General features: G+C 38.3%; 1 protein-coding gene across 2 annotated transcripts in view; it reads left to right on the top strand.

Moving 5' to 3' along the window:
• The window catches only part of EPHA6 (EPH receptor A6), an 876,957-nt gene that overhangs the window by 852,122 nt on the left and 10,976 nt on the right, over positions 1-13,859 (top strand). For both annotated transcript variants that reach the window (XM_059392124.1, XM_059392125.1), the window contains 2 exons: positions 10,379-10,572; positions 12,746-12,817. In XM_059392124.1, coding sequence (XP_059248107.1) covers positions 10,379-10,572; positions 12,746-12,817 — 266 coding nt within the window. The remainder of the gene's footprint in view (positions 1-10,378; positions 10,573-12,745; positions 12,818-13,859) is intronic.

The raw sequence follows: 13,859 nt of genomic DNA, 5'->3' as shown, positions 1-13,859 counted from the left end.
CACCTTATTCTAGTGAGGCCTCTGGTATATCGGCAAGATCATGAGAGCTTTGGAGCAAGGTTTCTCAGCCTCAGAACTATTGGCATACCACATGTTGGGCTGAGTAATTCTTGGTTGTGGGGAGCTGCCTTGTACATTGTAGGGTGTTTTGAAGCATCCCCAGCCTTTACTTTACCCCTGAGATATCAGTATCGTCTTCCCAGACATGACAACCAAAAATGGCCCCAGACATTGGCCAGTCAGAGATGGGGTACAAAAATCACTGCCAGTGAAAAGCCACTGCTTTAAGGCTAGAAAGAGCTGGGTTCAAATCCCAGCTCCACAATTCACTGGCTGTGTTATCTTAGGCAAGTTGTTTAAGCTTTCTGAGATGCTATCCATAACAGGATTCAGAATACTCAACTGCAGGACTAGATAGTATATGTAAAACACCTGGTATCTAGAAGGTGTTTAATTAATCAAGTGTAATAATCATAGTTTCCATTTTCTGAGCCAAGTATTTTAGATTATTAGCTCATTTAATCTTCAAAATAATTATCTAAAATAAATACTATTATTACTACCATTTCTAGGTAAGAGCACTGAGGCTTTCCAGAAAATTTAAATAACTTACTCAAGGTTACTAGCTAGTTAATAGTAGAACTAAAGGTCAAGCCCCTTGGTTACTCCAAAGTACATGCTTTTACCCTCTAAGTTATACTGTAAAAGTCTAATATTCAAAAGAATCTCTATACTACAGAGGTTCTATATAATGAAATGAAAGCATCTTTAATTATGTATGCCAATCTGTCACAAGAGAAGTGTTTTTGTTTTCTATTAGCAAAAGAATGCAGATTGACTTGCTGTTGTTTGGAGCGACAAATCTTTTTTGTAATGTTCTGTGTCTGAATATTAAAAATTTATAAAATGTAACAAATTTATTACATTTCTCAAAAGCATATACAGCAGTCAGTTAAAATCAAATTCTAATGATGGAAAAATTAAGCCTACTACCAGAAACATGTCATAGACATGTTGAAGGTGTACAGCTCCTTGCTGTTTCCTAGCTTTCTTTCTTTTTTTTTTTAAAGGCATTGCTGGGTTATTTTTTATGTTATTTTCATCCAAGTTCAAGTAATTGTTGTTTATTATACAATGGAAGTACAATGTAATGCTAGGAACTATGCAAGTTCCAAAGATGACACCAAGGGCACCGCGGTTCTTCCAACACTTACACTGTATAATGTGCTTAACAGAAGAAAATGGAAGCAAAACATGAACAGTAGGCAACATTAAATAACCAAATCCCCACAAAGTTAATATGTAGGAAAAAAACTAATACCACATAAATGAAAGGCTACTTGGCTTGATCTAATGATCTAAACACAAAACCAGAGTCTTGGGTTTTGTTTTGCTTTGTTTTTTCCTTGACATGATGCTGTTTAAAAACAAAACGAAACAACAAAGACAAAAACAAACACACACACACACACACACACACACACAAACTTGAAGCAATTTGAAACCCAAATGTCTCATGGGTATGGTTTCATTTAGGCATATGCTACTAAGTTAGTTCATTTTTCCAAAAAAAGAGCCAGTATTAGAGAACATCTTGTTTGACACTTACTAGGGAACATAATGCTGCCTCAGTCTTTCTGAGGGGGTTATGCTCCTTAGTTTTCGAAAGCTTTTATAGAATAGTAAGTTTTGTTTTAGATTGCTTTCTGAAGCTTACATGAAGAAAAAAATTAGAGTTTATCTTCAGGGTTTTCTTTTTATAGGTCATGCAGTTGAAAAGAACCTTTTGACCTTATTGGAATTGATTTCTTTTTTCAAAAATTTATAAAGGAAGAAAATAACCTTTTACCCTATTTCTTGTTTGTCCTCATAATTCTATAACCTTTACAATTATAGGTCAGTATTTCAGCCAAGAATAGTGGATGGGTAGAATCCACTTACCTAGAAATGCAGTATGATTTTATGACTCAGAGAGTCCAGTCATTTCCAATTTTTGTCTCTGATTAGATTTTCCAAACTCTTCTTTATTATGTAATGGTCTTTGTGTAATGATCTGTGTAAGAAAGATACAGGAAATTGCTAAAGGCCCATTCCCATTATTTCAACCTTTCCATATTACTGAGGGAATTTTTGCATTTATTTGAATATGTACTATACCAAGGCAATTGCCAAAATGGCCTTCCTTTGCACAACTTTTCAAGAACTGCTACTATCAGTATGTAGGCAATAGCAGCATTTTAATTAAATATATACTAATTATACTAGCATGATGCATGTCTGCTAGAGTCAAGAGTGATAGAGAATATTATGAAAGGCAATCAATCACCGTTGTAAATAATTCAGATGGTAAAGTTCCAAGTAGAGGAAACCAATAACCAATATGCTACTACCACAGGGTAATTTTCAAGGGAAACTTTTTTGTAACTAAGTGACCACAAAGCTAGAAAATGTATACATGCCAGTAATGTTTTCATAAAAAATTAATTATAACTTTGATATATTTACATATTGAAATATTTTTACATTCTTTAGCTCTTAAAATTTTTATTCCATCTTTTGCTCTCTTTGGAGCATTTACAAAGAGGACATTTTAAGAGCCCCCTTTTCTTTATACTCATAAAGTTGATTTCCATATGTCTTATCTAGCCAGGACAGTCTCTAGCCCTGTCTGGGGTTTGGTCTCCCTGCATTTGGAATTCTGTGGGAAAGGAAGTCCTATTCTGTGAAGGCCAAATCTAGACCTGGAGGTTACAGAACCTCAGATTATAGAGAGGTTACCAAAGGCCCTACAGATAAAGACCTCAGTTTCAGGGACTCCAGCTTTTTGAGCTAAACGGTACAATTGCAGGCATTGAATCCAGTTGTCTTTTCTTCGTTAATGAGGACATAGAGGCCTGCCCAACAGTTTAGCACTTCGATGCAGTTCAGGGGATTACTTTGCTAATGCTCTTTGCATGACTTACAAACTGAAACATCATTACATAATGTTAGTTATTTGTCACAACAGGTGTGACTTTCAACCATTAGGGGTAAACAATTCTCCAAATGGCAAATCTTACCAAGAACCTTTAACCTCTGAGAGTCCTACACTTTATATTGTTCCTCATTGTGTCCACTCATTCAACAGTCTCAACGGTGGTAACCTCCTATAGACAACCACTCTTCATTTTAAAAAGGTCCTTGATATTCTATAGTGAGTTCCAAAAAGTGAGGTTTGGGAACTGCCCTAAATGTAGACTTTCAAGGAATTTGTTATCTTAAACTTGAAAAGGAAATCTTAGGCTTCCATGCCCTAATGATCTACAAATTACAAATGAGCCTCTGAAAAAATGTTTTCTGTCTGTACCTTATTTTTTTCACTCCCTTGTATCCTTTTTTCTTATCAGACACTGAATTTCATTTGGGTCTTGATTGCCTTTCACTGAATTTTAAATCCTAGATGTGGAAAAATATCAAGTAAGAAAATCAGTATAAGATTATAAATGTTATTTACTTATAACTATGTCTTTCCTTCCTTCTTTTCCCCTCTCCCATGTAGACATAATCTTTATGTTGCATATCAGGAAAAGAGATTACCAGTGTTTTCAGCATTATTGTATTAAATATCAAATATCCTAATAAATATAAGTAATCATTACCCCAAAAAGGAAGTATATATTGGTACCCTTTGCCTCACTATCTTCTTTCTACCTAAGACTATAGGTTTTCCACAAAGCCATGATGAATATTTAGAGGGAAGATAAGAATAAAATCATTTCACATTCCATTTACTAATGTACATTTCGGTAGACTAAAATTTTGAGACAGTTTCTTTTAAAAGAAAGTATGAATAACTAAAGTCAATGTGCTTCTTTTTGGAGATACTTAGCAGCCTTATAACATAAAAATGTGATTCCCTGCACAACCCAGCAGTCCTTGTTCAATGGTATTGTTCAGGGATGTCTTAACGTCTTCATATTGACTGTCTACTTCTTGTTTGCCTGGCTTAATAAAAGGTGCACATTGCCTGCTTTGATTCAGAAACTGTCAACACAATTGGAAAACTCATCAGATTCAGCAAGAGCAGAACAGTCTGCTACGTGCCCCAACTGAGCCTTATGTTGATTCTAGGCTGCTAAAAATTGCGGTGTCAATGACAAGGAACCAGTACGGTCTATTTGGAACAACCAGCCAGGTTTTAGATAATAAATTCTGACAGAATCTAATTCCTTCTACCTCTGCATGGAAATTATTACTGCAGTCATTTTCATATTTTTTTCACTTTATTTTAATTTTCTTCTTGCATTTTTAAATAAGGGTTTAACCTTGTATAACTTTTCTCCAAAGGATGACAGCCTACACCTATCACAAACTGTTACAAAATTCTCTGTAGTTAATTATCACTCCTTCATATCCTAAAACAACAAACCTCAATTAGTCTTTTAGACAAAGTATCCCATATGCTTCTAGCCCCTCATGAGCCCTTAACTAAGGAATCAGAAAATACCTATAAAACAAAGCTGCTCACCAAAGACATGTTTATGAAGATAAAGGTTAATATAGGTTTTCCCAAGCTGCCCATAAAATACAGCTTTCATAGATCACATATGTGACCACTGAAGCTCTATTTTTTTACTTGACAAGGCATTGTGCTAGATGCTGGGAACCTATGGGCAAAAGAAACATTTGCTGCCCTTGAGGGGCCCAGCTCTCCCAGCTGAAAGAGCACAAGTGTTTTGGAATGGCCAGAGCAAAGGCCTGGACACAGACAAAGGTGAGGACCAAGAGCCAGGCTCAAGGCAAGCAGCCACAGAATTTCAGACGTGGGAGAAATGGGATCACAGTACCACCTCAGGATTGCTTCCGCTGCACTGTGGGAGATGAGTGGAGAAGGGAAAGGAAGAGGAGTGGACTCGTTAGGAGGCTGTTAGCAAACTAGGAAAGAAATCATTTGGAGGGAGAATTCAAAATGGAGCGGATTTAAAATATATGAAGGTAGTAGCATTAGCACGAATTCAGGTGCTTTTGAGCATCAGGGAAGAGAGAGTCCCAAATGACTCCTTGATCTCTGTGTTGAGTCACTGAAGAACAGTGGTACTCTTTGCAAAGGACAGGAATCCCAAAGGAGGAATGGGATGAGTTTTTGTTTGTTTGTTTTTAAAGATTTTGTTTATTTATTTATTTGACAGACAGAGATCACAAGTAGGCAGAGAGGCAGGCAGAGAGAGAGGAGAAAGCAGGCTCCCTGCCGAACAGAGAGCCCGATGTGGGGCTCGATCCCAGGACTCTGGGATCATAACCTGAGCCGAAGGCAGAGGCTTTAACCCACTGAGCCACCCAGGCGCCCCTGGGATGAGTTTTGAACAAAATAAATCTAAGGTGCCTGCTTGACAACGTCATAAAGATCTACTGAAAGTGATAGATTTAAAAAACCCACAGAGAAGGCAGAGCATGAGCTGCGGCTGTGCCAGCACATGCAGGTAGGTGGGGCAGCATGGAGTGCACAGAATGGGGAAAGAGGCTCAGGATTTAATTCTGGCACAAAGTCAGGGATCTGGCTCAAGGCTCAGGACAGATGTTCTCTACCACTACCACGATCCAGAGGCTATCAAGATGATAATACCAGTTCTTTTTTCAGGGAATTATTAGCTATGCAATACTGACCCAATCTATGTATCAGTTTGAGCTTCAGCTTTCTTACCTATAAAATATGCATAACCATACTTACATAATAAGGTAATCCAAGACCTAAATAAAGCAAGCTAAGCCAGAGTGTGGCACATAATAAGCTCTCAAAGTTAATATGTTATTTGAATCTGAAACCAGAAAGCTCAGAGGAAATTGAACTCATCATCACTCCGGCCCCAAAATTGTTTCTTCTCCTGTGGTCTCTGTCTTTATCAGGATACCAACCCAAAAACCTGTCCTGCCACGTCTAACCTTAACCCTATCCTGTGTTCCTGTCCAATCGCCCGCTTCCTGTATGCCACAGTCGTTGCCTCCACTAAGGCCTCCACTAAGGCCATCTCTTGCCTGGATCACTGCAAACCTCCTTCCTGATCTCCCATTCCTCCCAGTGTGCTCTCCACACTGAAGCCAGCGTGAGCTTCCCAAAGGCAAATCTAATGTCAATTTACTTGCTAAAACCCTTTTCCCTTTGCAAAAAGTCACTTGTAGCATACAAAACCATTCATGACCCTAAGAACTATTATTTTTACTTAACCTCCCAACCTCAAATCATGCCATCCCTCTCTTTGAAGTCTCTATTCTAGCTGCACAAATCTGCTTTCATTCCCTGAGCAGGTCCCATAGTCTACCTTCAACCTATCCAGTTGACCCTGCTACCTTCTACACTTCCTGTAAGATCCAGCTCACCTCCTCTGAGAACCACGGCTAGGTTAGGCAGTTCTTCACATGCTCCCATAAACTCCCTGTTCTACTTGGCACTTACTGTATTCAAACTCCCCAGTCTTCTTCACTAGATTATATGTTTCCTAAAGACAGATATTTCTTACCCATTTGTTACCTCTTATACATAGCATGCTCAATAGTACATGTTAAATGGTTAATATATATCTCTTTGGATGAATAAATTTAAAAATCCTTTAGGAAGTTGTCTTTTAACCTTTTTTGTGAATCACATTGCTTAAATCTCTTCCTTTGGCTCCCTTGAAGCCAGGACTTTTAAGGGTACAATCTTGGACAAGTTAAACCTCTCTCTATTTACATTCCTTTTCTGTAAGGTAGGGAAAGTGATAGTACCTACCTCACAGGTTTTTATGAGGACTGAAAGAGTTGATACATGTAAATCATTTAGAACTGGTACCTGGAAGTATCCGAAAGCTCTCATTAACAGCTGTTATTGTCAGGGTTGTTATTGTTGTTACTATTATCCTACAAGGACCCTTTATGTATGACAATTGACATGATACTGGGCTCCACAAATTTTACAAAGTCACAAGTTAAAGAATTAAGGGAATGTAAAAGTCAGAGTTCAACCAGAAGAAAAGGCCACTGTCCCCACAGAAAAGCATCCTGGGGCCAGCAACATTGCTGAACTCATTATGGGTAAAGGTTCCAGACAAGGGTCCACACTCTTCTTTTACAGACAATTATGAGAGCAATTTGTCAAAAGAGACTATGAGCAACCCACTTGGCACTAAGCAGTCTGCACTGGACATTCATTATTTACCACAGTTGTCTAGGAAAGTCAGCAAAGGACCATGAAGACACTGAGAAATAGTAACCCCTCTAGACAGGAGGAAGAAGCCACCAGTCTCACAGAAAGCTGAGTTTGAGTCCAGTCCTTCTCTCCTGGGGAACAGCAAACCCTGGTCTCACTGGCTCATTGTCCAAGAAAACCAAAGTGAGATCATGAGATCACTTGGAGAATGCAGCGCGATGCTCCAATTTTTGATCAACATGTCCTTCCTTCGGAGGGGATTCCAAATGCTGCCATGCTCATACTTTGAATGCCTCTGGGGTAGTTTAAAACTTCAGGTTTTCTAAGAATTTGCTGCTCTATCAAAATACATTCAAAAATTTCTTCTAATAGCTTTTATTTTGTTCCCTAATATTTATTAATGTGTTAGGCATCATACTAATTGATAAGAATGTAAAATCTACAGGCATAAATCCTGCTTTCAAGTATGTATAGCCCTAGTGGAAAAGCAGATGAATAGTTACAATGCAATGTAATAGATGCAATAATAGAAATGTGTACAAGACTCAGAAGCATTCAGAAATCACTTTCTTCAGGCTAAGATAACATTTTACAAACTATGAAGTAAATACATGTTTGATTTACACAGAATATAAAGTTGAGATCCAAATAAAAACAATGAAGTCAAATGCTATGACAAAATGTAACATGGAAATCATTCCTATGATCCTGTTAATTGATATAAAATTGGAAAGGAAGATTTATAGTGAGAACTAAAAAAGCATTTCTGGGGAGTGGTCAGAGAAAAAAGTTTGGAAGCTAATGGAACTCAGTTTAAATGATAGCTCTGCCACCTATGCTGTGTGAATTTGGGCAATTTTCCTAATCTCTCTAGGTCTAAATTTTTTCACTTAAGAGTAGGACAATAAAGGGCACCTTGGAAGCTCTGTCCATTAAGCATCCAACTCTTGATCTCAGCTTGATCTTGATCTCAGGGTCATGAGTTCAAGTCCCACATTAGGCTCCAATTTTTTAAAAAAAGAATAGCAATAATAACAACTATTGAATTGAGTTATTTTACACAGTGAAGAAAAAGATGCAAATCATGTAGCACCTGATAGATACTCAATAAGCAACTAATATTTTTTTTCTCAAAATATAACCTCACTTATCATCTATTTCATTCTATGCACTTATAATTAGGTAACTGGGGTAAATCAACTACAGTGCTCTCCTAGAGTGGGATTTTAAAGCCTTTTTATAATCGAATTCTGTCCTATTTTTCTTAGCTACTTTTCAGAACTATCCACAGTAGTTTTGAGGCTATACAAGCATTTTACACATATCTTATTTTACTAAAATGTGTCACAAAAGGTCTTAAAATCCAAGCTTAGTTGATAACAAACATAATCAGAAAACAGATAAGAAAAAAATCTTGTTCAATAATGGTATAAAATGAATACAAAAATGCTAGTGTCATGACAGGTTAAAGTATTCTGGTCACAAAGACACTGATGGGATTATGAGAAATTCCCTAGTACCAAAAAGCTAAAGCTTAGCAGTTAAGAGGTTCTTACAGGCATATTATTGCTCCTTTTTGCGAACTGCTTCTAGCATGAATTATGGACATTTCAGAGTCCTGTCAACAGTGTCAGTTAAAAAAGATATTAAGATGTGTTTTTACAAATTACAAAAAGTGTGTAGCTGATGCTACCATAAAGATAGGTCTCAGGTTAACAATCTCAACACTTGCATTTTTGTATCTATTGTTGATGAAGGCAGGGATGAGGTTGAGGTGTGCCTGCCTTTAACTATCAGTCTGTTCTTCAGCTTCCCACCTCAAAAATGGGGGATGGACCCTTTCCTTTTTCTTTCTTTCTTTCAGAGATGATATAAGAATAAAGGGTTGCATAATGGGGCGCATGGGTGGCTCAATTGGTTAAGCACCTGACTCTTGGTTTCAGGTCGTGATATCGAGGTTGTGAGTTCGAGCTTCATGTTGGGCTCCACACTCAGCATGGAGTCTTCTTCATATTCTCTCCCCCTCTCCCTCTGCTTCCTCCCCACTCTTGCTCTCTCTCTGTCTCTCTCTCTTGCTCGCTCTCTCTGTAAAATAAATAAATAAAATCTTAAAAGAAAAAGAAGATAAAGGGCCACATGAATACTTTGAACACATAAAAAAAAAAAAAAATAAGCTATATAAATTCCAAGTCAATTGTGTTATATTATTAGGAGATTCCCAGGTGGGCCATATAAAAAATAGATAACTATCCTGCCTTATTTTATATTTGATCTCCTGAGTTCAAAAAAGCAAAACAAAAAAAACTACCTTATTGTCATCACGTTGTTATTCTTAACTTTGGCTTCTTATAGAGATTCCTTTCCCTAGACCCTCCCTCTCCCATATAGTAGCCGCTAGCCACATGGGGCTATTTAAATTTAAACTTTAATGAATTAAAATGAACTAAAACACAAAGCTCAATTCCTCAGTCTTTTTAGCCACATTTCAACCACTCAACAGCCACACGTGACTAGTTTCTATCATGTTGGACAGAGAGAAAAAAAGTTCTATTGGAGAGCACTGTCCCTGAGGATACTCAGGCTTGAATGATCCTGTTGCCCTGTAGTCTTAAGCTAGCCACTGAGAGCATTTCAAGGATTGAATGACCTTAGGAGTTCAGAGAGGACTTCATAATCATGTTGGAGTCAGACTAAGGGAAAGGCAGAAGTAAGCAAAGAGAAATTAAATAAGCAATAAAGAAGAAAGAAGGAATGATAGCCAGCAAAAGAACACACAGTGACATTATTATAAAAGGATAAAAAATGACTCAGGAGTTCAGTGCTTCAACAGAGGTACGATTTTACTTAACACATTTGTCACATGTGGTTTGCACCAAACACATCAATCTTATACTGACTTTCTGATGCCCTAATTGGGTTTGAGACGTTCCAGTTAAATCACACAGGAACTATTTCTTGAAATTGTGATGAAGCTTAACCTCCCCTCTGAATACCAAATGTTTAGAAACATTTTCTTCAAAGAGACGTCAGCAGATATTAATGTAGATACTTACAACTTTTGTATTTATCTTTGTTTGGGCTGCTTGTACCCACAAGTTTTCATGTTTACCAATATTTTTGTTTCTACTTCCCGAATAAAAAAGAATGATAACTTAGCATATGTCGTGTTATTTGTCCCAAAAAATAAGAGACTATCTTGTGTGTGTTTGCATTTAGGTCATCCTATCCATTGAAGAAGGCTATAGACTTCCAGCTCCCATGGGCTGTCCAGCGTCTCTACACCAGCTGATGCTCCATTGTTGGCAGAAGGAGAGAAATCACAGACCGAAATTTACTGACATTGTCAGCTTCCTGGACAAACTGATCCGCAATCCCAGTGCCCTTCACACCCTGGTGGAGGATATCCTTGTGTAAGATGCATAGTGTTGATTTTCTTCCCCTGGACAGTCATTTCTTTCAGGCTATAGACAAGACTAACAGGTAGAGAGGAGAAAGTTTACCATGATAACTATCTAGTTGTCAACCTTTTAGAATATTTTATACAAACCATATTTTATTTACCAGCTGTGAAAAAAAATTTCTAATTTTTTTTTTTGTTCTTAAGAAAACAGTGTCTCCTTTTGTTCTCTCCGTATCTAATTTTTCTGAGTTACTTTTGTTATATTTTTTTCTTGTGGGGGTCTTTGGTATTTCTGTATCCTTTCTTTATTTATTGACCCTGTAAATAGAATTTACCTCTGTAAGTAGAATTTGTATCTACAGATTCTTTAATTTTCTTGTCCATTCTATGTTCTGTCCCTCTGTTTGAAACAGCAAGCAAGACAGGGGCAATTTGTGAATCAGCCGGGAGTGAGAATGTTTCCTGCTGACATGATCACACCCAGCTGTTGTTACTTTCCATTTCTAAAACCAGAAAAAGACAGATGACAAGACAAGAAAATGAAGGCACTCCTATGCCATTTTATAAAAGTCAGTAGAGTTGAGAAGATCTTCTCACCTCTCTCTAAAAAACAATTATAAGAAGGGGAGAGTAGAAGGAAAGAGACACTTATCTGTTTCTGAAAAGATTACATTTAAAATATTATCAAATTGAGAATATATGTGTTTAGGCCAAATTGGACTTAGAAATAACAAAAGCGTTTCCAAAGCTCACTCTCCTAACTCAGGGGACAGCCAACGGAATATATAGATGTTCAGCTTGAGGTCATAGGTTCAAGTCAGTGCAGGCTTTTTGTGATAATAAGGCCAAAGGCTCTTCAAGGACTACTTAAGCAGGCCTCAGTTCACTGCAGAGCACATAAGAGTTCACCTCTAAATCACTAATTGGCAGCCTCAGTAAAGTGAAGCCAAGCATGAAATAGCTAGAGATTAAACTATTACTCTAGCTCATCTTCCCTAAAGCAGTCCAACAGAAGAAGCAGTAAAGGGCTGGGGTGGGGCGGGCTTGGGTTGGGGGAGTGACCTAGGATTTTAAGGACACTTAGTGAAGGATTTTAAGCAAGAGAATAGCATGATCACATTTGCGTTTCTAAAAGATCACTCTAGAGCTGATTTAGACTAAGTGCAAAAGAAGGAACAAGACTAGAAACAGAGACAGTTATGTGTTTGAAGCCCAAGCCAGAAAAGATTAGGGTCTAATTCATGAAATGGGAGTAAGTTTGGGGTTGGGAGATAAGAGGATGGATTTATTCTCAGGCAAGGAGAGCAATGTGTCTTGGTCATTGATTGAATATGGGAGGGGGAGGAGAGAAAAGAGTCAAAGATTCTATCAAGTTACCTTCTTAGACAAGCCGGCCAATAATATTACCACTAAGAGAGAGAAGGAAGATAGGGTTTTGCAATAGAAATGAAACCATTTCAAGTAAACTGAATTGAAGATGCCTGTGGGGCAGGTAGGTGGAGTTGTCCAATAGGCAGTTATATTTGTAGTTGAACCTCAGGGGGAAAGATCTGGGCTGAAGATTTGAAGATCATCAACATAGAGACGATAACTAAAGATTCATGCATAGTTGAGATGACCCATGGAGACTATCAGGTATGAAAATTAACAGAGGGAAGTAAAGAAGGGTGTTCTCTGGAATACCAAGATTTAAGAAATGAGGTGAGGGAGAAGACCCAAAGGAGACCAAGAAAGAAGAGAGCCAGACCGGTAATAACTAAAGCTGGGAAAGGGTGGTGACATAGAAGCAAAAAATGGGAAGAGTTCCAAGGAGTGTAACGTCCAAGACTTCACAAGAGCTTCAGCAAGATAAAAAGTGGAATGGGTCCTTCGAACTTAGCAGCAAAGTGGTCAGGTATCTATGGGCAGCCTTAGCAAGAGCATTGGAATAAAAGTGCATAAGACAGCTGGCAATGGAGCAGGAGTAAATATGAGATCAGAGAGAAAAGCAATACAAAGTACCTAGAAGCCTGTCTCTGAAGGGAAAGAGAAGTAGTTAAAATGTTTCTTCATTTTGTTTTTATGTTTTACTGAAGAGATGGGCATGCATTGACATTGAAATGAAAGAGCTAATGCAGTGAATGTGTGTTAATGGTTTTCTATAAACTGAACTCATTTAATCCAGGCCTCTCATTGTGGTATAGGGTTAATGGACCCCACAGCCAGTGCCCATCAACAGAGCTCTCTAACTGTTCTATGGCAGTAGAAGCAGGCAGGTAAGAGCCTTTTTTAAAGAAAAGCAAGTACAACAATTTCTTCCCTGCTTTTTCGAGACTGTGAATGTTTATCATAGCTGGAAAACACTGATGAAGACTCTGAGATGAGAAAATGCCAAAAGTCAAAATGATCCAGAGGTAAAGTCAGTATGAGGACTTGTGTCATGGGGCCAGAGATATAGGGTTTAAAGGGTTTAACAGGATGTGCAGCCATCCTGTGGACAGGCCAGCAGATGGCAAGTCGGTGATGGTACTGCCACACGCGGCCGAGAGCTGGGTACTTTACATACAGTTGGCAGTTTGATTTGATTCTGAAGTCTGATATCCGGGAAACCAAATAGAAGTTTCTGTGACTGATTTGCTATCCTTGTTTCTGACCAAGATCTATGTACTAGTGTTTTCTGCCTTTAATACACTTTTCTTGGAGAAACAAAGAAAGACAGAGTTCTACTGGTGCACACGCCTGAACTGCTATCACCACTCTTATTTTCACAGCAGCCTCAGCAGGTTATCCCTGCCAACCCCTTCACCTCCAGTACTGTCCACCCACCCTGTCCCTGATCCCAGAGAACTGAGACTGTTTAAAGGAAAAAGGGCACCTGGGTGGCTCAGTTGGTTAAACAGCTACTTTTGTCTCAGGTCATGATCCTGGAGTTCCGGGGTCAAGCCCTGCATCAGGCTCCCTGCTTGGCAGGGAGTCTGCGTTGCCCTCTGACCCTCTCTCTTTTCATGCTCTCTCTCTCTCTCTCTCTCATTCACTCTCTCAAATAAATAAAATTAAAAAAAAAATAAAGGGAAGAGACATGGTATGAAGGATAACAATTTAGCTAAAGGATTTGTGGTTTGTTTTGTGCTTATAAAACTGTGGCACTGTCCATCCCCCAACTCCCAAAGCCCAGTCATCTGTCTCAGTGCGCTGGATTAAAGGAACATGACAGGGAGTAGAATTTCAATCTCTCCGCCCATTTATCTCTCAAGCAGGTAAAGGAGTTTAAGGGTGTAATCCACAGCAACTCTGATTAAACTCACCTATACTCTTATT

This window comes from Mustela nigripes, chromosome 2, assembly GCF_022355385.1.
Source record: "Mustela nigripes isolate SB6536 chromosome 2, MUSNIG.SB6536, whole genome shotgun sequence".
Classification (NCBI taxonomy): domain Eukaryota; kingdom Metazoa; phylum Chordata; class Mammalia; order Carnivora; family Mustelidae; genus Mustela; species Mustela nigripes.
This window is presented reverse-complemented; position numbering and strand designations above follow the sequence as displayed.